Source organism: Octopus bimaculoides, chromosome 11 (genome assembly GCF_046866305.1).
Source record: "Octopus bimaculoides isolate indiv1 chromosome 11, ASM4686630v1, whole genome shotgun sequence".
In the NCBI taxonomy this organism is placed as follows: Eukaryota; Metazoa; Mollusca; class Cephalopoda; order Octopoda; family Octopodidae; genus Octopus; species Octopus bimaculoides.
Genome location: NC_142938.1, coordinates 62,751,038 through 62,776,883, shown reverse-complemented (window position 1 = coordinate 62,776,883; position 25,846 = coordinate 62,751,038). Strand labels below are relative to the sequence as shown.

At 38.9% G+C, this 25,846-nt stretch overlaps 1 protein-coding gene and 1 non-coding gene across 3 annotated transcripts in view; both read left to right on the top strand.

Moving 5' to 3' along the window:
• Positions 1–24,940, top strand: part of LOC106875742 (IQ motif and ubiquitin-like domain-containing protein) — a 35,799-nt gene extending 10,859 nt beyond the window's left edge. For both annotated transcript variants that reach the window (XM_052971890.2, XM_052971891.2), the window contains exons 6-18: positions 1,343–1,450; positions 4,051–4,146; positions 6,092–6,142; positions 8,680–8,814; positions 9,398–9,559; positions 10,488–10,819; positions 12,532–12,742; positions 13,663–13,838; positions 15,199–15,372; positions 17,130–17,306; positions 18,432–18,674; positions 20,470–20,655; positions 24,707–24,940. In XM_052971890.2, the coding sequence (XP_052827850.2) occupies positions 1,343–1,450; positions 4,051–4,146; positions 6,092–6,142; positions 8,680–8,814; positions 9,398–9,559; positions 10,488–10,819; positions 12,532–12,742; positions 13,663–13,838; positions 15,199–15,372; positions 17,130–17,306; positions 18,432–18,674; positions 20,470–20,655; positions 24,707–24,895 (2,240 nt within the window). In that variant the 3' untranslated portion in view covers positions 24,896–24,940. The remainder of the gene's footprint in view (positions 1–1,342; positions 1,451–4,050; positions 4,147–6,091; positions 6,143–8,679; positions 8,815–9,397; positions 9,560–10,487; positions 10,820–12,531; positions 12,743–13,662; positions 13,839–15,198; positions 15,373–17,129; positions 17,307–18,431; positions 18,675–20,469; positions 20,656–24,706) is intronic.
• On the top strand, positions 8,345–8,449 carry LOC128249134 (U6 spliceosomal RNA). Its single transcript, XR_008265255.1, has one exon. It is a non-coding gene; the product is annotated as a U6 spliceosomal RNA (small nuclear RNA).
• Positions 24,941–25,846: the final 906 nt, after the last annotated feature.

Below are 25,846 nucleotides of genomic sequence, written 5' to 3'. Positions count from 1 at the left end.
TTTTGACAATAAATGTCCTGCTATATTGTGCCATAGTAGCTTGCACCAACAGACAGGAGTAAAAGAGACTGATCTAAAGGATAATACTGAGTCAAAATGGAAGAGAGAGAAAAATAAACTGATGTGGATTCTCCAAATGCAATCTATTAGAGGCACAGTGCAGATTTGTAAGACATAACAAAAATTCTCTGAGATTCTTTAGATGAATAGATACACATACTCGGGTGTATGTATCGACAGCTCAACCAGCATACCAACTCAACCACATATCAACACCAGGAACTCCCTTAAATGAAAGTCTTGTCACCTTGTTAGTGACCAGCTTGAACTCTCTTAAAAAATCTTAAATCAAACTGAAAGAAAAATCATACACACTTACATATTTGTTTGTTGTCATTGGCACAGGAGTGGCTATGTGGTAAGTAGCTTGCTTCCCAACCACATGGTTCTAGGTTCAGTCCCACTGCATGGTACCTTGGGCAAGTGTCTTCTACTATAGCCTCGTGAGTGAATTTGGTAGATGGAAACTGAAAGAAGACCATTGTATACATGTATGTGTGTGTGTTTGTGTGTCTGAGTTTGTCCCCTCACCATTGCTTGACAACCGATGCTGGTGTGTTTACGTCCCTGTCACTTAGTGGTTCGGCAAAAGAGACCAATAAAATAAGTACTAGGCTTACAAAGAATAAGTCCTGGGGTCAATTTGTTTGACTAAAGGCAGCCACAGTCACATGACTGAAACATAAAATAAAGGAATAAAAAATAATGATTTCAAATTTTGCCATAAGGGTAGCCATTTTGGGGAAGAGGATTAGTTGATTACATCACCCGAGTGTTTCACTGGTACTTAATTTATCGACACTGAAAGGATAAGTCAACCTCAGTGGAATTTGAACTCAGAACGTGAAGACAGACAAAATACCACTAAGTATTTCACCCAGCATGCTAACGATTCTGCCAGCTCACCACCTTTGTGTTATGTCATTATAATAAAAACAATTTCACATTAAACTGTAAAATTACACACACATATACACACTATGGGCTTTTTCCAGTTTCCATCTACCAGATCAACTCACAAAGCTTTGGGATGCCCCGGGGCTATAGTAGAAAAGATATTCCCAAGGTGTCACACAGTGGATGAGAACCCAAAGCCATATGGTTAGGAAAAAAGCATCCTTACCACGCAGCCATACCTGTGTCTGTATATATGTTTGTGTGTGTGTGTGCATGTGTGTGTAAATAATTTGTTGCAAGGTATGAACCGAGAAAATGAAGGTATGTAGAAGTTATTATTCAATTGTTTTCTTTTCAATCTTTCTTCTTTTTTCTTCTTCTTTAGAAGTCATTGATGAAGCAGTTGATGAAGCTGTTGAGGAAGCTGTTGAGGAAGCTGTTGAGGAAGCTGTTGAGGAAGCTGTTGATAAAGATGCTCGATCTTCTACCGGAGGTGTGTTTCTGAGAAAATTAATTACTTGACTACTCATGGTAATGGACAGAACTGCCAGTGCTGCGAAGAAGTGTGCATGGGTGCAAGTGCTTGTGTGTGTGTGTTCATGTGTGTGTATACAAACACATGCGTATGGTTATTTTCTTTGAGTAAAAGCAAAGCAACAACCTTTTTTGAAATACATACTACATGGAAAATTACTATACATTCACCATTGCAATGAAATAATCTGGCGTTAGGCTGCATGAAAAGACTTAAAGAATATGGGATAAGAAATACCTAACATTCTCAAATTTTTCAGAAAAACAATTACACTAATGACTACATTTGTTAGAAAGAAATATGCCACCCTACCTAGCAAAATCATTCAGCCTAAATGTAGAAATAATAATGTTCGTGTTAACAACACAGTAACTTTTTTTCTGTGAAGAGAATGTGAATGACAAGAAGTGTGACCAAACCGAACACCACAATAATAAACCACCACTACAGGAACATGTGGCAACAATTTATGATCCCACAAAAACATGTGAGAAATACAAAATACTAAAATCACAGCTTGCATCAAAGTTCAAGCAGAACTTCACAACTTATATACATAAGGCTCTACATGAGAAAACAATACTGACACAAGTTGAGAAAAAACCCACGGCACCCATGCCAACCTCTCCTTCATTGGACACTAAACTCAGCTTGCGAAGACCTGTTGGGGCAAGTGAAATCGAAATCGTGATGGCACCTGTACCAGTGGAGCGCTCAGAGCACTGTCCGAGCATGATCATTGCCAGAGCAGCTGTCTGGCTTCCATGCCAGAGGCACGTAAATAGCACCATTTGAGCATGATCGTTACCAGCGTCGCCTTATTGGCACTTGTGCCAGTAGCACGTGAAAAAATATTCAAGCGAGGTCGTTGCCAGTGCCGCTGGACTGGCTCCTGTGCAGGTGGCACATAAAAAACATCATTTTGAGTGTGGCCGTTGCCAGTACCGCCTGACTGGCCTTTGTGCCGGTGGCATGTAAAAGCAGCCACTACACTCTCGGAGTGGTTGGCGTTAGGAAGGGCATCCAGCTTTAGAAACTCTGCCAAATCAGATTGGAGCCTGGTGTAGCCATCTGGTTCACCAGTCCTCAGTCAAATCGTCCAACCCATGCTAGCATGGAAGGCGGACGTTGAACGATGATGATGATGCTGACGTGGTATTATCTGCAATTGACAAAACTGTGCAAGAACAAGTAGCTCAAATCCAAATTCTTAGCTTTTTGACAATAAATGTCCTGCTATATTGTGCCATAGTAGCTTGCACCAACAGACAGGAGTAAAAGAGACTGATCTAAAGGATAATACTGAGTCAAAATGGAAGAGAGAGAAAAATAAACTGATGTGGATTCTCCAAATGCAATCTATTAGAGGCACAGTGCAGATTTGTAAGACATAACAAAAATTCTCTGAGATTCTTTAGATGAATAGATACACATACTCGGGTGTATGTATCGACAGCTCAACCAGCATACCAACTCAACCACATATCAACACCAGGAACTCCCTTAAATGAAAGTCTTGTCACCTTGTTAGTGACCAGCTTGAACTCTCTTAAAAAATCTTAAATCAAACTGAAAGAAAAATCATACACACTTACATATTTGTTTGTTGTCATTGGCACAGGAGTGGCTATGTGGTAAGTAGCTTGCTTCCCAACCACATGGTTCTAGGTTCAGTCCCACTGCATGGTACCTTGGGCAAGTGTCTTCTACTATAGCCTCGTGAGTGAATTTGGTAGATGGAAACTGAAAGAAGACCATTGTATACATGTATGTGTGTGTGTTTGTGTGTCTGAGTTTGTCCCCTCACCATTGCTTGACAACCGATGCTGGTGTGTTTACGTCCCTGTCACTTAGTGGTTCGGCAAAAGAGACCAATAAAATAAGTACTAGGCTTACAAAGAATAAGTCCTGGGGTCAATTTGTTTGACTAAAGGCAGCCACAGTCACATGACTGAAACATAAAATAAAGGAATAAAAAATAATGATTTCAAATTTTGCCATAAGGGTAGCCATTTTGGGGAAGAGGATTAGTTGATTACATCACCCGAGTGTTTCACTGGTACTTAATTTATCGACACTGAAAGGATAAGTCAACCTCAGTGGAATTTGAACTCAGAACGTGAAGACAGACAAAATACCACTAAGTATTTCACCCAGCATGCTAACGATTCTGCCAGCTCACCACCTTTGTGTTATGTCATTATAATAAAAACAATTTCACATTAAACTGTAAAATTACACACACATATACACACTATGGGCTTTTTCCAGTTTCCATCTACCAGATCAACTCACAAAGCTTTGGGATGCCCCGGGGCTATAGTAGAAAAGATATTCCCAAGGTGTCACACAGTGGATGAGAACCCAAAGCCATATGGTTAGGAAAAAAGCATCCTTACCACGCAGCCATACCTGTGTCTGTATATATGTTTGTGTGTGTGTGTGCATGTGTGTGTAAATAATTTGTTGCAAGGTATGAACCGAGAAAATGAAGGTATGTAGAAGTTATTATTCAATTGTTTTCTTTTCAATCTTTCTTCTTTTTTCTTCTTCTTTAGAAGTCATTGATGAAGCAGTTGATGAAGCTGTTGAGGAAGCTGTTGAGGAAGCTGTTGAGGAAGCTGTTGATAAAGATGCTCGATCTTCTACCGGAGGTGTGTTTCTGAGAAAATTAATTACTTGACTACTCATGGTAATGGACAGAACTGCCAGTGCTGCGAAGAAGTGTGCATGGGTGCAAGTGCTTGTGTGTGTGTGTTCATGTGTGTGTATACAAACACATGCGTATGTGTATATTTATGTATACACACATAGTGGAGGCGCAATGGCCCAGTGGTTAGGGCAGCGGACTTGCAGTCGTAGGATCGTGATTTCGATTCCCAGATTGAGTGTTGTGAGTCTTTATTGAGTGAAAACACTTAAAGCTCTATGAGGCTCCGGCAGAGGGCGGTGACGAACCCTGCTGTACTCTTTCACCACAACCTTCTCTCACTCTTTCTCCCTGTTTCTGTTGTACCTGTATTTCAAAAGGCCAGCCTTGTCACACTCTAAATCTCCTGAGAACTACGTGTCATGCTAAATCTCCTGAGAACTAAATTAAGGGTACACATGTCTGTGGATTGCTCAGCCACTTGCACATTAATTTCACGAGTAGGCTGTTCCGTTGATCGGATCAATTGGAACCCTTGCCGTCATAACCACATACATAATTACATATTTATCTATACTTATCTAACACCTACATACATACATGCATATATATATATATATATACATATACGCATACATACATACACACATATATCTATGTATATTAATTGAAGTGTACAGTATTATATATTCATTGTGGCTGATTTTAACAGTTGGTTTCACTCTAGATACTAAACCAGATGTTAGATAATAGCATGGTTAAGCAATACCACATGTTCGTCAGAACTGGCAGATATGGAAAAAATATACTGTGACTGTTCTCTGTTATTGGAGCTGAAAAAACACATCCAGTTTGTGGATATTGTGAAAAAAGACAAAACAAACTCGGCAAGAGTTATATTAAGATATCGAGTTATGTCCCTTGACCCCAAAGGTCTCTGAGATGCTGTAAGTCTGCAAGAATTTTTTCTGTGTAGGGGCTAGGGTTAGTATTCATATAGAGTTGGAATGTGTGTAGGGGTTTTGTGGGGGATAGGCAGGTGTTCAAATGCTTAATCCCATGTAAGGGTACATATGTGTCTGAGTGTGTCCGTTTGTATGTTTTGGTTAAAATCCTAACAAGGTTCTCAGAATATGGTGATGAAAGAGCTGAAGATGGAGAACTGCTGATTATAGTCATGATGGAGCCTATAGGTACAATAAAATATACCTTCTTTCATGTGGGCAAGGATTAAAAATCTCACTTCTGCAGTTTAGATAGATGTGTGGGCTTTTTTATCAGCTAAACATAATCTGCATTCTCTGCTGCAACTAAAATAAGTTTTGCTCTTCTCTAAGATTCTCCACTCTGTATTGTACAGAGTTTTTCTTTAATGACTATATGTGCTTGGCCAGGGCTGTGGCATTTCATCTCTCTGGGATATTAGGAGGACATATGGCTGTTGAAACTGGCTCTGAAGGGAATTTCTATTGCTCCCATATACTTCTACACATTTGGTTGCCTGTTTGGGCCTTTTGATGTTACCTCTGTCTCATATGCAACTGTTTCCCTGTTACAGTGGCCATTAAGGAGACATATGGTGTTACCTCTACATGAGCATTCTTCCGCTGTCTCGGGTGTGGGTCTGCCTACTAATATCTTCTTTTTACACTAAGGACACAGCTAAAGGAAACTCTTAAGGCGTACCTATTAAAAAGTTTACTGAACCTATTCATACAGGAAAAGTATTTCAGGCATGATCATCCCATCTATTATTCATACATACCGTCCATTTCTACCTCATTCAGTGTTTTCTTCTTCTCTCAAAATGACATGGAGTGATTTCAAAGAGATTTAACTTTTGTGTTTAAAGTAGACAAGTTACAGTTGTTGCTGAGACTAGCTCAGGTTTATTATTCAATTGCTTTTTGCTTTCAGTCTTTCTTTTTCATTTTCTTTTTCTTCTTCAGAAGCAGAGGATGAAGAAGAGGTACCTGTAGATCTGGAGTCAAATGTCACAGGTTTGTTTCTCACAGAATTATTTCACTACTCATGGAATTATTCAGAACTGCCAACATAATAAAGAAATTTGTAAGACTAAGTTTGTGTTTGCATACATAAGTGTTTTCAAATGTAGTGGTTAGATGTGTATGGTGGTAAACAGATGCAAAAAGAATGTGTATGCCTTTGAAGTAAACAAATGAGTGAATCGATTCATAATTAAAATATAATTTATTCACCAGACTTAATTTGTCGTTGGTACACATAATTCTTCACTACATGCAAAATGTTGACAACTGCTACGAGTTGCTACAAATAAAAACAGGGTACATCTGTGGAAATGGTATGTCACAATTGAATATATGTTTGTGTGTGTGTGTATGTAGTCATCTGATACAGTCGTCTACCGTGGAACTTGGAACATTGTTCTGGTCTCTGCTGTCGCCAAAACCTGTTGTGCCGTAGAGCTTCCTTGTTTGGCTGCCAGGACCTTCTCTCCCCTCTGTCTTATTGACCACTGAATTTATAAGAATCGTGGCAGCTAGAAAGACAGACATACTGCAGCAGGGTTTGTACCTAAATAGGTCAGCTCCTGTCCATTTGAACTTCGCCTGACATGGCCTTAGGTCGAAGGTTAAAGGGAGATGATCAATCACTTTTTGACAGGACAAAGAAAACCTGTTTTCGCACCTGTTGATCGTGGTGGTTTGGACGACCGAGAATTCTTAGATTCGGTTTCGAGAAGGAGAAGGAAGTGTTAATTTTTACACATACATATGTATGTGTGTGTGTGTGCGTGTATTTGCTTTCGGTGTGAATGGTTTTGTTATACGGTGCCGAGTTTTACAATCCTGTAAATAATAAAGGTATTTTTTAAGTTTAAAGCTTATAGTGATCACCATGCAATGACTAACAAAAATAGTCTAATAATGGGGCATATAAGCTCCCGGCAATATATATATATATATATGTATGTATTTATATGTATATATAGTCAAATCTAATAAACAATCAATAAAATTAACAATAACAAACAACAAGAGGACTGATTTGGAGTATCTGATTCATAGATATTTTTTACTTTACCCTTGAATTACATTACCTTTAAATTCTTTTGTAGTACGTCATTTCTGCTCCTTTGATTGTGTGTGTGTGTGTGTGTGTGTACATAACATGTGGCTGTGTGGTAAGAAGCTTGCTTTCCAACCACATGGTTCTCGGTTCAGTCCTTCTGCATAGCACTTTGGGCAAATGTCTACTGCTATAGCCTTGGGCTGGGCAAGGCCTTGTGAGTGAATTTGGTAGACAACAAATCCATTCACAAGGTTGGTCAGTCTGGCATGGTACTATAAGAGGAGACGCATACCAAATGTGTCATGTAGTGGGACTGAACTTGAAAGTACATGGTTGGGAAGTGAACTTTACTACATAGCTATTTCGTTGAGCATGCATGCATGCACACACACACACACACACACACATGCACGCACATATCAACCAGCCATGTGTAACAACAACAGAATTACACCTCAATATTATTGGAAATGGAGGACTAAATTTATTAAATGATACATGTATGGAACACTTACTTTCAGAATTCTGAGTTTCTGTGCAAACAATTCAGTGAATGTTGTACTTCTTTAGCTTTTTTGCAAGTGTAATTCATGCAGTATGTATGCATTACCCTTGCACAAGCTGATGAATTGTTTGCACAGAAACTCAGAATCCTTAAAGTAAGTGTTCCATCCCTGTATCATTAAATATAACACAAAGATCGGTTGGAAGGCCACTCTTGTGCTTCAAAGACAAACTAAAAGAAAATCTGAAGTGATGCTACATTCTCTTTTTATTCTGCAAAAATAAGGCATCAGATTACAGGACCTGGTACCAGACCTTCTTCACCTCAGTTCAAAGATTTGAGCAAAGTTGACTCCAGCATTGGGATCAACTTCATGCAAGCATGAAGGCATGCTGCTCCTATAATGAAAACCTTACTTGTCATTGTGATTTTGTGGGACAGAGCAAAGTGGGCCTTGCTGTCCACTCAAGAAAACACATAGTAAATAATCCATAAGCACTAAAGCTGAGTCCTCAACTTCTTCCATTTACCAAAAGCTTTGCAAGGCACCAGCAGGCCTCAAGAGACACATGCATGTCCATAGAACATGATTACCACTTTATTTTACTGAACCCTCATTTGCTGTTCATGCTAAGAGAATCTATCACATTCTGCAGTACATATTCTAAAAATTGGAACAACACAAGGAAGATTAGCATGGCCTCTGCACAAGGATGACACACAAATTCATGAAATGTTCTATATTTTTTTCCATAGGTGCATTGTGACTGTGTGGTAAGAAGATTGCTTCTCAACCACTTGGTTCCATGTACAGCATCATCTTCATCATCACCATCATAATTTATCATTGATATAACATCTATGTCTTATTTTAAATATCTAAATGGTAATTATCATGCCAGTTTGTAATATATATTATAACATCTGACATGATCATCATTTCCATTTCTGAAAAATTAATTTTCTCTTCTTCATTAGTAAAGGTCTTACTTCTGCCTCAAGAGGAAATGGTCACTATAACCTGTACACTTGGAGAGACTATAAGGAAGGTTAAAGAGCGGTTTTGGAGAAGAATGAAAATTGAACCTGTTGTCCTTAAAATCAAATTCAATGGTAGGTCATTAATAGTTTGTTACATTATTTCCTGTAAATACCTATATATATATGTCACTGATACACTCTTTCACAATCATCTTTTGCATGTTTATATTGATTACACTGTGTAACAAAATTTTTCTTTTCTTTTTTTTTTTTTCGCCTTTGGTTTGTAAGTGTTACTTCCTATTTGATTCTTTCTAGAAATCAAAGGAAATAACTACTGTTCCCTTCAAATTTTGCTTTTGTAATCTGGACATCAATGTTTTGAAACTGATCTATTTTCCATTACATTTCGAACAGATTCAGCACTGAGTTGCTGAAGCAGAAATATCTTTATAACAAATATTCTGCTCAATACCACAAATTTATTTGTCAGTTGCTTGACCTTAACTTCTTGATCATGTCCCTTAGTGTATATGCTCTAAAAATATGGAATGGTTACATACAGAATGCTTTTGAACATAAATCCCCTTGATCACAGCTGACTTAAGGCTTATCAGCAATAACAAAACAACATGTAGATAGATATAAGATAAGAAATTGAATGAATGCTTGAATGGCTGTGGAATCTCACACTATTTCTTCTGTTTATTTTTAGGTGAAATACAAATGGATAACACACAGTTGATTGAGCTAGGTGCCAAACGAAATGAAACAATTGATTTTGAACTAGAGTCCAGAGATCCTGAGCACTTTCCTTTAAAACCTTTCCAACGAGAGTCTTATATACCAGACATTCTCACTATCAGCGTCATTAACAGTAAGTAGAGACCCTGGAGTTTTTATCAGTACACCTTCTCCTCGACTTAAGACCAAGTTCCATTCCAACTGACAGGTCATAAGTCGATCTGGTCGTATGTTGGGTTTATATTTTTCAACAATATTTTCATTCATGCAACTAGTGCTTGAAAGTGACTGAGTGAGAGGAAATGGCAGGCAGTGGTTGCCTGAGTCTTAGGGAGGCCTGCGTTGCCAGATGCTGCTATAGTTATCATACGCGCAGCTGTCCGACATCCAAAAATTGATTTTTTATTTATTTTAAAAATTTTTTGTGGTCATAAGTGTGGATGGTCAAAAGTTGCATAGGTCATAAGTCGAGGAGAAGGTGTATTTCAGAATATCTTGCAGTTTATATTTTTGGCAGACTTGATGTAGTGGCATCAGAAAAAAAATAATTAGAAACAATTATATCTAGTATTTTTGTTTTCGTTTTAAGTTTGGTACTTATTTTATTAGTCTTTTTGTCAAACCACTAGGTTATAGGGATGTAAACAAACAAACACCAATTTTCAAGCAGTGGTGGGGTGACAAGCTCACAAACAAACACACACACACACATTTTATCTTTTACTTGTTTTAAACATTGGACTGTGGCCATGCTGGGGCACCACCTTTAAAGGTTTTACTCAAGCAAATCTACCCTAATAGTTATTCTGTTTTTAAGTCTGGTACTTATTCTGTAGTAGTAGTAGTAGTAGTAGTAGTAGTAGTAGTAGTAGTAGTAGTAGTAGTCGTGGTGGTGGTGGTGCTGGTAGGTTGGAATTACTTCAATTGTTTCAGTAAAGCCTAAGGAAAAGTATGAACATCACTGTCTCTTATTATCCTACTCTGATATTTCATGCAGTTGAAATAAATTTTTAATATTAATTCCTTTGATACATTATAAAATGTTGCTCATATTGCTGCAGAAAAAGGAGAAGGAAAACAAGTAGCAGTGGAAGTACTACAACCAGCCAGAACGAAACCATTCCTCGGAGGTTTTCGACACAAAACCAGTCGTGCAGAGTATCATAACGCCTCAAGCCAGACCAAACCTGTCCCACTACACTGGCCTAAAAAGACACTATTCACTCGAGACACTCAAACAAAACAATTGTCCAACCAAAAGATGCAAACCCCTCAAGATACATCAACACAGATGACGAAAATTGGTTGTTATGTGTCTGTAGCAGAAAACAGACTTCACACTCCTGGTAAATATATAACCTCAAAGGAAAAAGAAGATGTGAGGCTTGAAAAGGTATTTTCTTACTATTTCTTTTCCGTTTTTTTCCTTGTTGAAGTAAATCTAATTGTTTTTTGTTTTTTTTTTTTCAATAATTTAATCTTTTGTACTTTAAATTTTTTACTTTCTTTTCTTTTTTTTTTTCTTTTAACCAATTTATTTTTGCATGTAGGTGCAGGCTTGGCTGTGTTGTAAGCAGTTTGCTCCCCAACCACATGGTTCCAGGTTCAGTCCCACCTTGGGCAAGTGTCTTTTACTGTAGCCTCAGGTTGACCAAAACCTTCTGAATGGATTTGGTTGATGAAAACTGAAAGAAGCTTGTAGTGTATATATATATATATATATATATATATATATCTTTAGAAATTGTTATGGTTGGTCAGAGAGTGACCATTGGTTTTTTGCACCTGTAAAGTGCTTAGCCACATAGGTGACTCGTCAGACTCAAATCACTGAAGGCACATAACCTCTCTACAACTGGAGGGAGGAATATGTCATGATCAGCTAGTTTTGTAAACAAAAAATATACACCTGGATTAGCCATGCAGGCAGTGTTAACATGTGAGCTGGGGTTATTTCCCTTACGTAGGTTCCAGCCATGGTGATTTTTTGAAGATGCTGTCAAGGTTCTCTTCAATAAATGGGCAATTTCAAGCTTCTAGCAGGAAATGCCTTAGAGGAGGGCAAGGAACCTAAAAAACTCGCTTGACCTGAAGACCTTTTTAAACCCCAGGAAAGAAGTAGTTAGTCAATGCCTTCATCTGACTAGCTATAGCAATCAACTCCTTAAAAAAATATATTACTGCTCTAATGTTTTAGAGTGTGCTTCTTTTTCAGATATATGAACTACTGATGGTGTGTGTGTGTGTGTGTGCGCGCGCGTGCGTGTGTATATGTGTGTGTGTATGCATGTGTGTGTGTGTGTGCGTGTGTGTATCTGTGTGTTTTTATGTCTGTCCCATACAACAGGTGGTAGCTTGTTTATGTCCTCATAGCTAAGCAGTTCAGCAAAAATAACTGATAGAACAAGTACCAGGCTTTAAAAAAAGTACTGGGGTTGATTTGTTCAATCAAAAATTCTTCAAGGTGGTACCCCAGTATGGCCATGGTCTAATGACTGAAAAAAGTAAAAGATAAAGATAAAAGATACATTTGTTGTTTTCAATTGTTTTCTAAGTTTAAAGGTTAAGTCTTTTCCATAGTTATGTTTCAGTGTTGGTAACTTTTTGCTTCACAGAAGAAAAATTGGTGGTAATGTTGAATAGTTAAAGTGTGGCTATAAAGCTCACTTGCAAGTACATGGTTTTGGGTTCAATTCCACTGCACAACATCTTGGGCAGCTGTCTTCTACTGTATCCCCAAGATGATCAATGCCTTGTTAGTGAATTCAGTAGGTGGAAACTGTGTGGAAGCCTATAGCATACATATGTGTGTGCATGTACATGTGTGTGTATGTGTGTTGCTTTGTGTTTGTCCCTGCCTACTGTTTGACAACCGGTGTTGGTTTGTTTCTGTCCCTGTAACTTAGCGGTTTGGATATTGAGAGACTGTTAGAATAAGTATCAGTAAAATAAGTATTGGGGTTGATGTGTTTGACTAAACTGTTTAAGGCGGTGTCACACCTGGCTGCAATCCAATGACTGAAGCCAGCCAGAAATTTTTTAAAAAAATAAGAAACATGTTGAAGTTCTCTCTGATTAGCTCATTTGATCTGGTTTCTATTCAAGGTGATTGTACTGCAGACATATTTACGTCGGTACCTTGCCTGGAAGTATGTAATGAAAATCAGAAAACAGAAAGAAGCAAGATTACAGTTTGAAAAAGAGGAAGCTTTGAAAAGACAACAGGAGAAAGAAAATAGAATTAAGGCTGAGTTCCTGCGTCGACAATGTCCTCGCAGCAGGAAAGATTTCCATACATTATATGACGCGCTTGAAAGTGAGTCACAATTCTTATTTATGTCAAGAGATTTGTATGTATGTGTGACACACAAACACACACACACATATACACACAATACACATACATTCACATACACACTTATGATACTCAGTTTTGCTGAGATGGGTGAGTCTTTTTAAGGCACAGCGAGATCGTTGCCAGTGCCCCTGGACTGGCTCTTGTGCGGGTGGCACATAAAATACACCATTTTGAGCGTGGCCGTTGCCAGTACCGCCTGACTGGCCTTCGTGCCGGTGGCACGTAAAAGCACCCACTACACTCTCTGAGTGTTGCGTTAGGAAGGGCATCCAGCTGTAGAAACTCTGCCAAATCAGATTGGAGCCTGGTGTAGCCATCTGGTTTCACCAGTCCTCAGTCAAATCGTCCAACCCATGCTAGCATGGAAAGTGGACGTTAAACGATGATGATGATGATGATGATCACCTTTAATCCCAATCTTTTGTCATCACTTCCTTGAAGATCAGGATCCTGAGATCAGCCTTAACCCATGTTTCTTGGATCTTCTTCTTCAACAAACTTCATCCATGATAAATGTTTACTACTTTTTTTATACGGCTTTCTTCATCTATGTACATCAAGTCCACCCCTGTGCATCTTCTTTCTTGCACACTACATCTGACTCGTTTCATATCGTTTTTCTCTCAACTCTTTTGTACTTCATTGTTCATGTACATTTAGATTGCACATCCAACAGAGTATACATAGTTATAAATCAAATCAAAAAATAGTTTACATAAATGTAGATTTAAGCTCACTCCAACTGTAACTATTTTTAAAAAAATAATCAAATAAAAATTCAAACTTACAAAGGAAATTGTTGGGAAAGTAATGTTTAAAAAAATCTTTCTATTGATATTCATGCTTTGATGTCTGGTCATTTATTTGGATTGTGTCAGAATGGCGCCTACAAGAAATTGCCAAGATCAACGAAACTTTAACTGGTGCTGAACGCAAAGCAGCTCTCTACATGTTGTTGAATCAAGAAATGGAGCATCTCGCAGCCATTGGGAGACACCAAGCCATTGTTGATGAAATTATTGCTGAGAAGAATATAGAGTCTTTCCTTAATAAGGTCAGTATATTTTCTTCCTTGCTACTATTCATCTCCAGGATAGCTCTGACCAAGCAATCTCATGACTGATCAAAAGGGTTCCAGTCATGACCATCCTTTCCTTTTTTGCAGTAATATCTCTTGGGTTACATTATTCAATGTTCCTTTCTTTCTTACAACAGCTGTGTGTGAGTTGAAGAAAACTTGAATTCTGTTTCTTGCAAGCTGTTTAGCTGCATAGGTTTCTATCAGTACAGTTTACTCTCAAACAATTCAGAATGAAGTTATGTAATTGGAAAAGACTGATGCCTGTGTCTTATATTTGAAAACAAAAAGAAATCTCTATAAATTCTTATAAAACCAAATGAATGAGCTTCCATTTACATGGAAAGGAATTTGTTTAAATTTTGTGAGATACCTCTATGTGTATAATCTTTTGCAATTCACTTATTTTGGGGCTTCCAAGAATTTGGTCTTCGCATTTTGTTTACTCCTTTTGATATCAATCCGAGTCTTTCAATAGCAATAGGTAACATTGTTGCTTTGAAATGCCACATTCTTCTGATTTCTATTTCCAAGTCCTTACATTTACTCAATTTCTTAAACTTTTTGTTAGCTGGGGTTGCAACATCCGTTAAAAGGCATATCTTTCCAACATAATTTTTTTTCCCCAATGATATGTGGTTGGTTAGCCTGAATTTCCCAATCAGTCTGAACACCGAAATTCTAAAAAATGGTAGCTTCAACATTCTGCACAGTTTGTGATGGTTTCTGTTCACACCAATTCGCTTAGTGATGGTGGTGCAACATATTGACCAGAGTGTGTACTGGACTGCCTTGTAATGTCATTGCAAGTACCCTGTGGGTGCCAGTGTAACACATCCAGAGATGATGTGGTAGGTTATCTTCTTCTTCTACTACTACTATTACTACTACTACTACTGTTATTATTATTATTATTATTATTATTGAGTGAGAGAGCAGTGCATGCCATCAAAATGACACTGGGGTAAAATATACGAAGCCCAGTATACCCATCATGACTACCCGTCTGATAAGGGTACACCAGGCACATGCATCACAACCATATGTGCGCGACATGGTGATCTCATATCAAGTTAAACAGTGCATGACCTCGCAGGTGGGGCCCAGTTAGAATTTTCTTCAGGTCGAGTAGCCCATCCCGCTCAAAAGGTCCCTGAATAAGGTTCGTTTAAGGATGTTGAGCAAAACGCCCATGTTTCCAAAGGTGAATTATTCAAACCCCAAAGAATTCCTCTCAACACATGGCTATGATGCTTCCCCACTACTTCTGCTCATGATCATTATTATTATTATTATTATTATTATTTTTTTTTTTTTTTTTTTTTTTCTTTTAAAGACTGCTGCTCCGCGAAGTATCATCTCTAGCTATGACAACCAAAAGACACTCATTGACACTCCATATACAATACGAGCTAGAGAGTTACAGGAGATCTATAACAGCCTCATCATAAATAATTTCACTCTTGATGAAAGACTCGATATTTTGCTGACGTTAAAATATACAGTAAGGGTGAGTATGCTTGCTTCAGTTATTTCTTGGCTGCTAACAGAATTAAGATGTGTTATTCATAGAAGGATTGTCTTAATCCTTTATGAAACAAACTTACCTGAGACCACTTCTAGTTTTAAGATAAGACAAAAAACTGTTTCAAAGTCTTTATATTTTAAGTAAAACATTTTATCATAATTTTATTGGGGAACATTTTGTCAGATTAAGTATAAAGGGTTATAGATATTGTCCTTCTTTCTAAAAGGCACATGGCTCAGTGGTTAGAACATCGGGCTCTCACTCATGAGGTAGTGAGAGTGGTTCCCAGATTAGGCTGTGTGCTGTGTTCTTGAGCAAGACACTTTATTTCACATTGCTCCAGTTCACTCAGTTGTAGGAATGAGTTGCGACGTCACTGGTGCCGAGCTGTAGTGGCCTTTACTTTTCCCTTGGATAACATCAGTGGTGTAGAGAAGGGAGGCTGGTATGCATGGGTGACTGCTGATCTTCCATAAACAACCTTCCCCAGACATGTGCTTCAGAGGGTAACTTTCTAGGTGCAATCCCATGGTTATTCATGACCAAAGAGCATCTTTACCCTTACACTTTCTTCTGAGTAAAAGATAAAAACAGTATTATTTATAATCTAAGGTGGCGTAGGAGTGGCTGTGTGGTAAGTAGCTTGCTTACGAACCACATGGTTCCTGGTTTAGTCCCACTGCGGGGCAATGGGCAAGTGTCTTCTACTATAGCCTCAGTCCAACCAAACCCTTGTGAGTGGATTTGGTAGATGGAAACTGAAAGAAGCCCGTCGTATATATGTGTATATATATATATATGTATATATATATATGTATGTATGTGTGTGTGTGCATATGTTTGTGTGTCTGTGTTTGTCCCCCCAACATTGCCTGACAACCAACGCTGGTGTGTTTACATCCCTGTAACTTAGTGGTTTGGCAAAAGGGACCGATAGAATAAGTACTAGGCTTACAAAGAATAAGTCCTGGGGTGGATTTGTTCTACTATAGGCGGTGCTCCAGCATGGCCACAGTCAAATGACTGAAACAATTAAAAGAGAGTGGCAAGCTGGTAAAACCATTGGCACACCGGGCAAAATGCTCAGTGGAATTTTGTCTGTCTTTACATTCTGTGTTCAAATTGTGCTAGGATTGATTTTGCCTTTCATTCTTTCAGGTTTGATATAATATTTACCAGTTGAATACTGGTGGAGTTTGATGTAACTTACTTATCCACTCCCCTGGAATTGCTGGCCTTATGCCAAATTTTGACACCAACATTACTTATGAAATGCATTTGTCTATTTGTGTGAATTAATTTTGAAAATAGTCGAATTATTGGGGAGATTTAGTAAGATATTCAACATGGTATGGGCTGTGTGGTTAAGAAGCTTTCTTTGCAACCATGTGGTTTTGGGTTCAGTTCCAATGCGTGGCACTTTGGGCAAGTGTCTTCTACTATACCTCCAGAGAAAACAGTGCCTTGTGAGTGGATTTGGTAGATGGAAACTGTGCAGAAGCTCATCATAAATACATACATACATGCATGCATAATACATACACACACACACACATATGTATTATATATGTGTGTGTGTTTTTTTCCAGTTTCCACCTACCAAATCCACTTGCAAGACTTTGCTCATCTCAAGGCACCACACAATGGGACTGAACCCAGAACCATGTGATTAGGATGCAAGCTTCTTACAGCTAATCTTGCATACTGACCCCTATATATCCACATGCATGGTGTTTCAGGAACACGATTGCAAGTTGAGTTACGAGATTACATGCCTGGTTGACCGTGAAGCTGACCTTCTGATGAGAGGCGTGTCAAATAACAGTTTGGTAGGCCTCCGTAAAAGGATTGCTACTCTGTTTCTACAGTACATCAAGACACCAGTCTTTAACCCAGAAGCTGCCAGATATACAACGGTGAGTCAAATTCAGCTTACTTTTGAGTCTTATTACTGGTGGTGGTGGTGGTGGCAGCTGTTACGGCGGCAGCGGTTGATGATGATGATGATGATGATGGTGATGATGATAACGAGGAGGAGGAGCAGGAGGATGAGGATATTGCTGTTGTTGTTGACGTTGTTGATGATGAAAGCGCATGGCTTAGTGGTTAGAGCATCTAGCTTACGATCGTGAGGTTGTGAGTTCGATTCCTGGACCGGGCTGCGTGTTGTGTTCTTGAGCAAGACACTTTATGTCACGTTGCTCCAGTTCACTCAGCTGTAGAAATGAGTTGCGACGTCACAGGTGCCAAGCTGTATCGGCCCCTTTGCCTTTCCCTTGGATAACATCCATGGTGTGGAAAGGGGAGGCTGTTATGCATGGGCGACTGCTGGACTTTCATAAACAACCTTGCCCAGACTTGTGCCTCGGAGGGTAACTTTCTAGGTGCAATCCCATGGTCATTCATGACCAAAGGGGGTCTCCTCCTGATGATGATGATGATGATGATGATGATGATGAGTATGATAATGATCATGATGTAGATGCTTTTGACTTTGATGATGATATTGTTGTGGTTGATGATCATGAAAATGTTGTTGTTGTTGTAGATCAGCTACAGGTCAGTCCTGATCCAGCAGATGCATGATCAAAACTGTTAAAACTGTTTCAGCTATGGATATTGTTTTGATGCTGTGTTCATGGTCTCAGCAGGTTCTCTGAGATCAATAAGATCAACATAGTTAATGTTCTTCTTCAACAATTGGAAACTGATAGCCACAGAAAAAAAAAAAAATATGGGTAGGGGGATGAAATTTCAAAAAACTAATGTCGCAACTTTTTGAGTTATTTTGCACACAGACGGACAAACCAACGCTGATAAAAACATAACCTCCTTCCTTGGCAGAGGTCATCATCATCATCGTTTAAAGTCCGCTTTCCATGCTAGCATGGGTTGGACGGAGGTAATAATAATAATAATGATAATAATAATAATAATAATAATAATAATAATAATGAAAATAATAATAATAATAATAATAATAATAATAATGATGATGATGATGGTGATAATAATAATAATATTTTTCTTAACTGTTCTAGCTTCCGCCATTGACAAAGAACCAGAAAGTATATTACTGTGCAAGTTGCAACAAATTTTATTCATCAAACCAGTTCCCACTTAATGTTAATGCCCAAGTACCTGGTCCATGTAAAATGTGTAAGAGTAAAGACAATGAAGGTCGTCTTAGAAGGGACTTCAACATCTACAGGTATATGCTGAAATCTCTGCGGTCAAGGGAAGAACGCTACAAAGACAACTCAACTATTGCTTTTCTTCTTCAGGTGAATATTTCATTATCACTATTATTATTCTTGTTGTTCCACCAAGGAAGTTAATAACTTCAATGGAGAAATATAGATAGAGTTAGAGAAAAAGGAGAGAAAGGGAGTGAAGCAGGTTGTTCAGCGTGAAATTGTCAAACCATCTTTCTCAGACTATGACAGACTACCATCATATATATATATATATAAAATTTAAAATAAACAGAAAATGTTACTTTGTATTGAATTAAAAAGTAGTCAATTGTCGTTGATCAATATTTCTCCATTTTCTGTTTACTTTAAATTTGATTCCTGATAAACTCATATTTATCTTTGTCATCTATGAGCATGATATGCTTGCGTGTGTATGTTCAGGGTTAACATAGGTAATTATACCGGTAGTATAATGGATATTTTTATCTCTTAGGCAGTTATTCCAACCTCTAATTCTACTAACCTTTATCATCATCATCATCATCGTTTTACGTCCGCTTTCCATGCTAGCATGGGTTGGACGATTTGACTGAGGACTGGTGGAACCCGATGGCTACACCAGGCTCCAATCTGATTTGGCAGAGTTTCTACAGCTGGATGCCCTTCCTAACGCCAACCACTCAGAGAGTGTAGTAGGTGTTTTTACATGTCACCGGCAAGAAGGCCAATCAGGCGATACTGGCAACGGCCACGCTCAAAATGGTGTATTTTATGTGCCACCCGCACAAGAGCCAGTCTAGGGGCACTGGCAACGATTTCGCTCGAAAGTCCTTACATATGCCATGGGCACAAGTGCCAGAAAGGCGACGCTGGGCACAGGTGCCATCCCGATTTCACTTTCGCTTGCCCCAATAAGTCTTCGCAAGCTGAGTTTCATGTCCAATGAAGGAGACAACATTGGCAGGGGTGCCAGTCGTCGAATTTAGTTCGGTTTCAATTTCACTTGCCTCAACAGGTCTTCGCAAGCGGAGTTTAGTATCCAATGAAGGAAAGGTACGCATAAGTGGGCTGGCTACACCCCTGACAGAGGCCTTGGATTTAGGTCTCACTTGACTTGCCGGGTCTTCTCACACACAGCACATTTCCAAAGGTCTTGGTCAGAAGTCATCGCCTCGGTGAGGCCCAATGTTCGAAGGTCTTGCCTCACCATGCTCGAAGGTCTTGCCTCACCGTGTTTGAAGGTCTTACCTGATATATATATATATATATATATATTTAAAATAGTTACATTGGATAATAATAGAATTAATGACACCTTCGTAAGTTAATTTTAATAAATTATTTTTCTTGAGATTATTGTATCGAGATTATTTTACACTGGTAGCTGCTGTGATTTTGGCACAAAACGAATCAGTAGCGGCACAGACTTCAGAACGATAGGTTGGGAATCTCTTATCTTGGTAATGCGTGCTGAAGAAGCTAAGGCTTATTTTTCCAGTGCAGAAACTAGTTAGTACACGTGAATCCAAATACTTAAATGTATGTAAGTAGATTGTCTTAACCGAATTTGCCTTCATTTGATTCCTCTAGTTATCACCAGTGTATTTTTGGCAATTTAATAACAAGTTTTGACTGTTATTTCAAGCAGGTAGACATACTTAGTATGTCCTTTGATTAATTTTATATATATATATATATATATATATATACACACACACACACATACACACATATATCTGTTGACCTGTCAACGTTTATATCCGTATATATTATTCTAGCAATATGTATGTGTTTGTGTGTGTGTGTGTGTTTCCCTATCAATATATAACTACATTTGCTGTAGCAATATTTATGTCTACATTTGTTTATATATTTAATCTAGGATTCAGATATTTGTTACCTTGTTGAGAAGATCTGGAACAGTGAAAGTATTATCAGCAACTGTAATGATCTGTATGAACTTATCTGGGTACGATGGAATAAAGATGAAGTATGGTCACCTTGGAACTGTTTTTTGGTAACATTTGAAGAAGCTGAAATGCATAGCAAGTTGGACGATCTGGAAATTGTAAATATTGCCATAATACTTTTCTGTCTCTATTATTACTGTTTTTAAAATTTCCCTATTATTTAATTTCACCCTCAAAATGGTTGTGTTTCTTTGTGATTGACATGCAAAGCAGTCTTTCTGTGGCAATTTTCAAAGGAATTGCATATAGTGTATCAACCCCAAAAAACGCATCACATGTCTTGAAGCTGAAGTTGTGATAGGTTGTGTAGTAACGCCCTGCGCATGCGTAGTCTCACGCATGCGTGGAATTCAACAACCAAGCTTTCCCGCTTCATTCTGTCTCTTTCTTGCTGGCCAGCGATTGAGCAAGGACGTGTTTAGCTGTCTCTCTCCATCTTTCGAACTTACGCTCGACAGCTCGCTTACATCTACATACCAACGTCCCAACAACCATGCTCACACACACAGAAGCTGTAACAACAAACAAGAGCTAAAGATGTATATATTAACCACCTTAAATAAATAATAGTTATGTTGATAGTCTGGAGTTCAGCGTTCCGTTATATTCTTAATATTATATAGGAAAGTCAGGATACATCTAATGATGTATAACCCACTTTCCTATAGTTGTATGTGTGGTCAAAATTGCTTCTCTGGTGGAAAGACAGAGCTTCAATTTGGTTATTTTTTTTACTTATTTTGGAGGAAGATGTTTTATCGTAGCATGCTGGTGGTGGTCATTTGCTTTGTACCTTCACAATTGAAAGAGTTCTTTGGTGTCTGATCTGCCTGGGGCCATCCCAGGGCAGGGATTACATTTGTCCCTAAAAAGGATCTTTTTTTTTCTTTTCAGAGGGGTTAATCATTCAAAGTTCTATTATAGGTGTACATACTCTCTTTGGCATTCTGAGATAACACATGTTTCATGGCATATTAGTTGCACTGGTTTTCAAACACAAAAAAAAACAGTGTCAAAAGCATCACCCTATGTCCCACACAAAATTGGGCCTTCCATAAGCTAATGCCTTGTGAGTGAATTTCATAGAAGGAAACTGTGTGGAAACCCATTGTAGTATGTGTGTGTGTGTGTGTGTGTGTGTGTGTGCGTCTGTATGCGTGCGTGTGCATGCGTGTGTGTGTGTGTGCGTGTGTGTGTGTGTGAATAATTGTCCCACACTGGTTTGTTTATGTCCCTGTAACTTAGTGGTTTGGCAAAAAGAGAACAATAAACTGTGTACTAGACTTAAAACAACCTTAGTACTGGAGTCGATTTATTCAACTGAAATTCCTCAAGGTGGTGTTCCAGCATGGCCACAGTCCAATGACTGAAAACAAGTAAAAGATAAAAGACCCTCTAAAGTCTTCCATGAGACTTAATATCCTATCAGACTCCAGGATATTAAGTCTCATAGAAGAGCTGACAAAAGATTGAGATGAATGATTTTTATGCTGTACAGGGTGTGATGGATAAATTGTTGCCATTTTATATTTTTGGTTTCGTGCAGGTGCATTGTTTGTTTTTGATTTTGTTTTCTACACTGTATAGTAGGGTCAGTTGGGCACCATCTGTGAGAAAAACAGCACCATGACACAATTCCAGAAATTTTGAAATGACATACTGTACTGCTTGGCATTCACACTGGAAGATCCAATACGGATATGTGCCAATACAAACATGTACCAAGAATGATAAAAATCAAACATCCAGTCAATGTCATGGTGTTTGGTGTGATCACTAGTGATGGCGACATTATGCCTACATTCATTTTCTCACATGGCCTCACACTCAACACGGAGGCCTACATTAAGTACCTGGAGGAGGTAGTACTGCCTTGAGTCAAGGGAGTGGCTGCTGGAAGATCCTATATCTGTCAACAGGACTCTGCACCTTGCCACACAAGCAGGAGACCCCAATCATGGCTGTCAGACAATTTCTGTGCCCACATTACCTCTAACATGTGGCCACCTACTTCCCCAGACTGCAACCCCCTTGATTATTATGTGTTGGGCACAGTTGAGTGAGAGACCAACAAAACTCCTTGTAACCAAAGATGAACCAAAGACAAGGATTATGACAGCATTGACCAACTTAAAAATAAGGAGACCATCCAGAAGAGTTGCAGGAAATTCTGAAGTCGTCTGGAGACCATGGTTGAAGCCAGTGACGATTTTATTGAATAAATTTACTCTTTAGTATTTCAAGATATTTTTATGAAATTTTGTTAAATATATCTGTTAAAATGAGATGTCAGTGTTATTTTCATTTTTGCGTAACTTAGACGACAGTTTATTCACCACACCATGTACAACAAACCCATAGAATATCATGAGAATATAAGCCATGCACTAAATACACATGCAACCATCAACATCTTACTCAGTTTTACATAAAATATCAACAGGATTCTAAGAATGGTTGGCCTCTACATGTATTTATAAAAAATAAGAATGAGAAAAACCATTTCCTTCTTTGCCAGAGATATCTACATTTTGTTTACTTTTCTTTTTTATCTTATTTATTCATGATTATCATCATCATTTAACGTCCATGTTCCATGCTGGCATGGGTTGGACTGTTTCACAAAGATCTGATGAGTCAAAGGGCTGCATTATGTTTCAGTGTTTGCTTTGCATGGTTTCTATGGCTGAGTTTCCTTCCTAATGCCAACTGCTTCACTGTGTGTAGTGGGTGCTTTTTTTCATGCAACTGGCATGAAGAAGGCATAACAGAACAGGGAAAGAGAGGTAAACAATGTCTGTAAAGATTGAAGAAGTTTGAGGGGAAGGGTGCATGACTTGGGGAGGCAACAGGAGTGCTAGCAATAGGGTAGAAATGATACCACTGTAATCAAGGCGGCGAGCTGGCAGAATCGTTAGCACGCTGGACGAAATGCCTAGCGGTATTTCGTCTGCCATTACGTTCTGAGTTCAAATTCCACCGAGGTCGACTTTGCCTGTCATCCTTTCGGGGTCGATAAATTAAGTACCAGTTATGCACTGGGGTCGATGTAATCGACTTAATCCCTTTGTCTGTCCCCTCTATGTTTAGCCCCTTGTTGGCAATAAAGAAATAAGAAATGATACCACTGTTAACAGTGGTGAGGAGATGATGTATTCAGGTAGGCTTGGGGTATTATTATTATTATTATCAATTGTGAACATTGTCCTGATTCCTTCTTTTGGCCGAGAAGGACCGGCAGTGTTCATCTGTTTAGTGGCCTTAGTGAAAGAGGTTGTGCTGTTGACCCAACAGAAACCTTTCTCTTTGATCAAGCTCTTATCAACTCTCAACTCATTCAAGTTTTGCTTGAAAAGAAAAGTGAGTGGGGAGAGGCAAGTCCACCTTTCCAGCAAATTTGTTGAAAGATAGGTGAGAGTGGCAAGAATAGCCCAGGTGAATGAATCTTGTCTGAACATGTTCCTGTTAGTTGAATGGGTTGGGAAGGATGGAAAGAGTGCACTTCCCCTGGTAGTTAGTGACCATGGTTTTGTGGGGTTTCCATGAGCAGCCCTCAGAAGTCTTTCAACTTTAGGGGAATCTGTCTTCTTTAAAAATTTTTGTTACTTTTACTGTTTACACATCATCATCATTTAACTTTCCCTTTCCATGCTGACATGGTTGGACTGTTTGACTGAGGACTTGTAAGCCAGAAGGCTGCACCAGGCTCCAATCTGATCTGGCAAACTTTCTACAACTGGATGCCCTTCCTAATGCCAACCACTCCGAGAGTGTAGTGAGTACTTTTACGTGCCACTGGCACGAGGGCCAGTCACGTGGTTCTGACAATGACCATGCTCAAAAGGTGTTTTTACGTGCTACCTGCATGGGAGCCAGTCTGATGGCACTGGCAACGACCATGCTCAAATGTTGTTTTGCACATGCCACCAGCACATATGCCAGTAAGGCAATGCTGGCAACGATCACACTCGAATGGTGCTTTTCATGTGTCACCGGCACGGGAGCCAATCCGTGGCCCTGGCAACGTGCCTTCATGTAATCCCATGCCATATTACATTGTATATTGTGTTGTCCTGTACTGCCCTTGACTTGATTGTAAACCCTTAGTGGTTAATAAAGAAAAAATAATTTTTTTTTTTTTTTTTGCAGGCCTATGGCGAAGTATTTGTCAACAAGGTTCTTCAGAAACACCTTTCAGCCAAGTCTCACTTCTCTCGTCTTCCTTGGCTGGAGAGTCAGATCAACCAACCAAAAGAACTGGGACTGTCAGTCTCCCAGAAAAGAGATGGCAGATACTTATCAAAGAAAACCTCGTGTAACTTATTCCCTTCAGGCTAATGAAAAGATAATGGCAAATAAAACTGTTTTATATGTGTGAATAAATGTCTATACATATTTCATGAAGATAAAATAAATCATTTTTTTATATATGAGGGTAATCCCAAAAGTAAGGTCTCCAAAAATATTTAGAAATCACAGAAACATTTATTGTTAATGATGTTTACATCATTTTAAGGTTGGAACATTTATCTATTTTTCTACGTAATCACTATTTCAGTCGATGTATTTTTGTAGGCGCTGGGGCAGTTTTTGTATGCTCATGTCATACCAGCTCACCGCCGTGTCATTGAGGAAGTGTTGAACCTCATCTTTCACCTCGTCATCATTGCTGAAGCATGTTCCGGCCAAATGTTCTTTCATCTTAGGGAACAGGTGGTACTCACTGGGTGCCAAGTCCAGACTATAAGGTGGGTTGCCATTTATAGTCTTCTGTGAGCATTTGTGGAACCCATCTTGCACACACCTTCCAATATTGCAACTTTTCACTCAAAACCCTATGAATGGTGCTCTGGGAAACCTCAGGAACTAAAATGCAGAGATCATCCAGAGTGATCTGCCAATCTTCACGCAGAATTTGCTCAGCCTTTGCAACTGTCTCATTGAAAATTGATGGTTGCCTGCTTCTTTCTTCATCATGAATTTCAGTACGACCAGCTGCAAACTCCCTACACCACTTGCGGACGTTTTTGACATCCATGCACAACTTGCTATACACTTCCGTTAATTGGCAATGAATTTCAATCCGTTTAATGCCTTTTGCATTCAAAAACTTAATAACTGCGCAAACTTCACACTTGGCGGTAGTGTCAGTCAGGAGTTCCATCAGATAGGACTGCCAAGCCAAGACTGAGCATGGCAGCGAGGCACATGCACAACAGTGCTTCCAATAGCTGCCCGCAGTTTCCCTGCGTCCCCAGCGCTTTGGAGACCTTACTCTTGGGATTACCC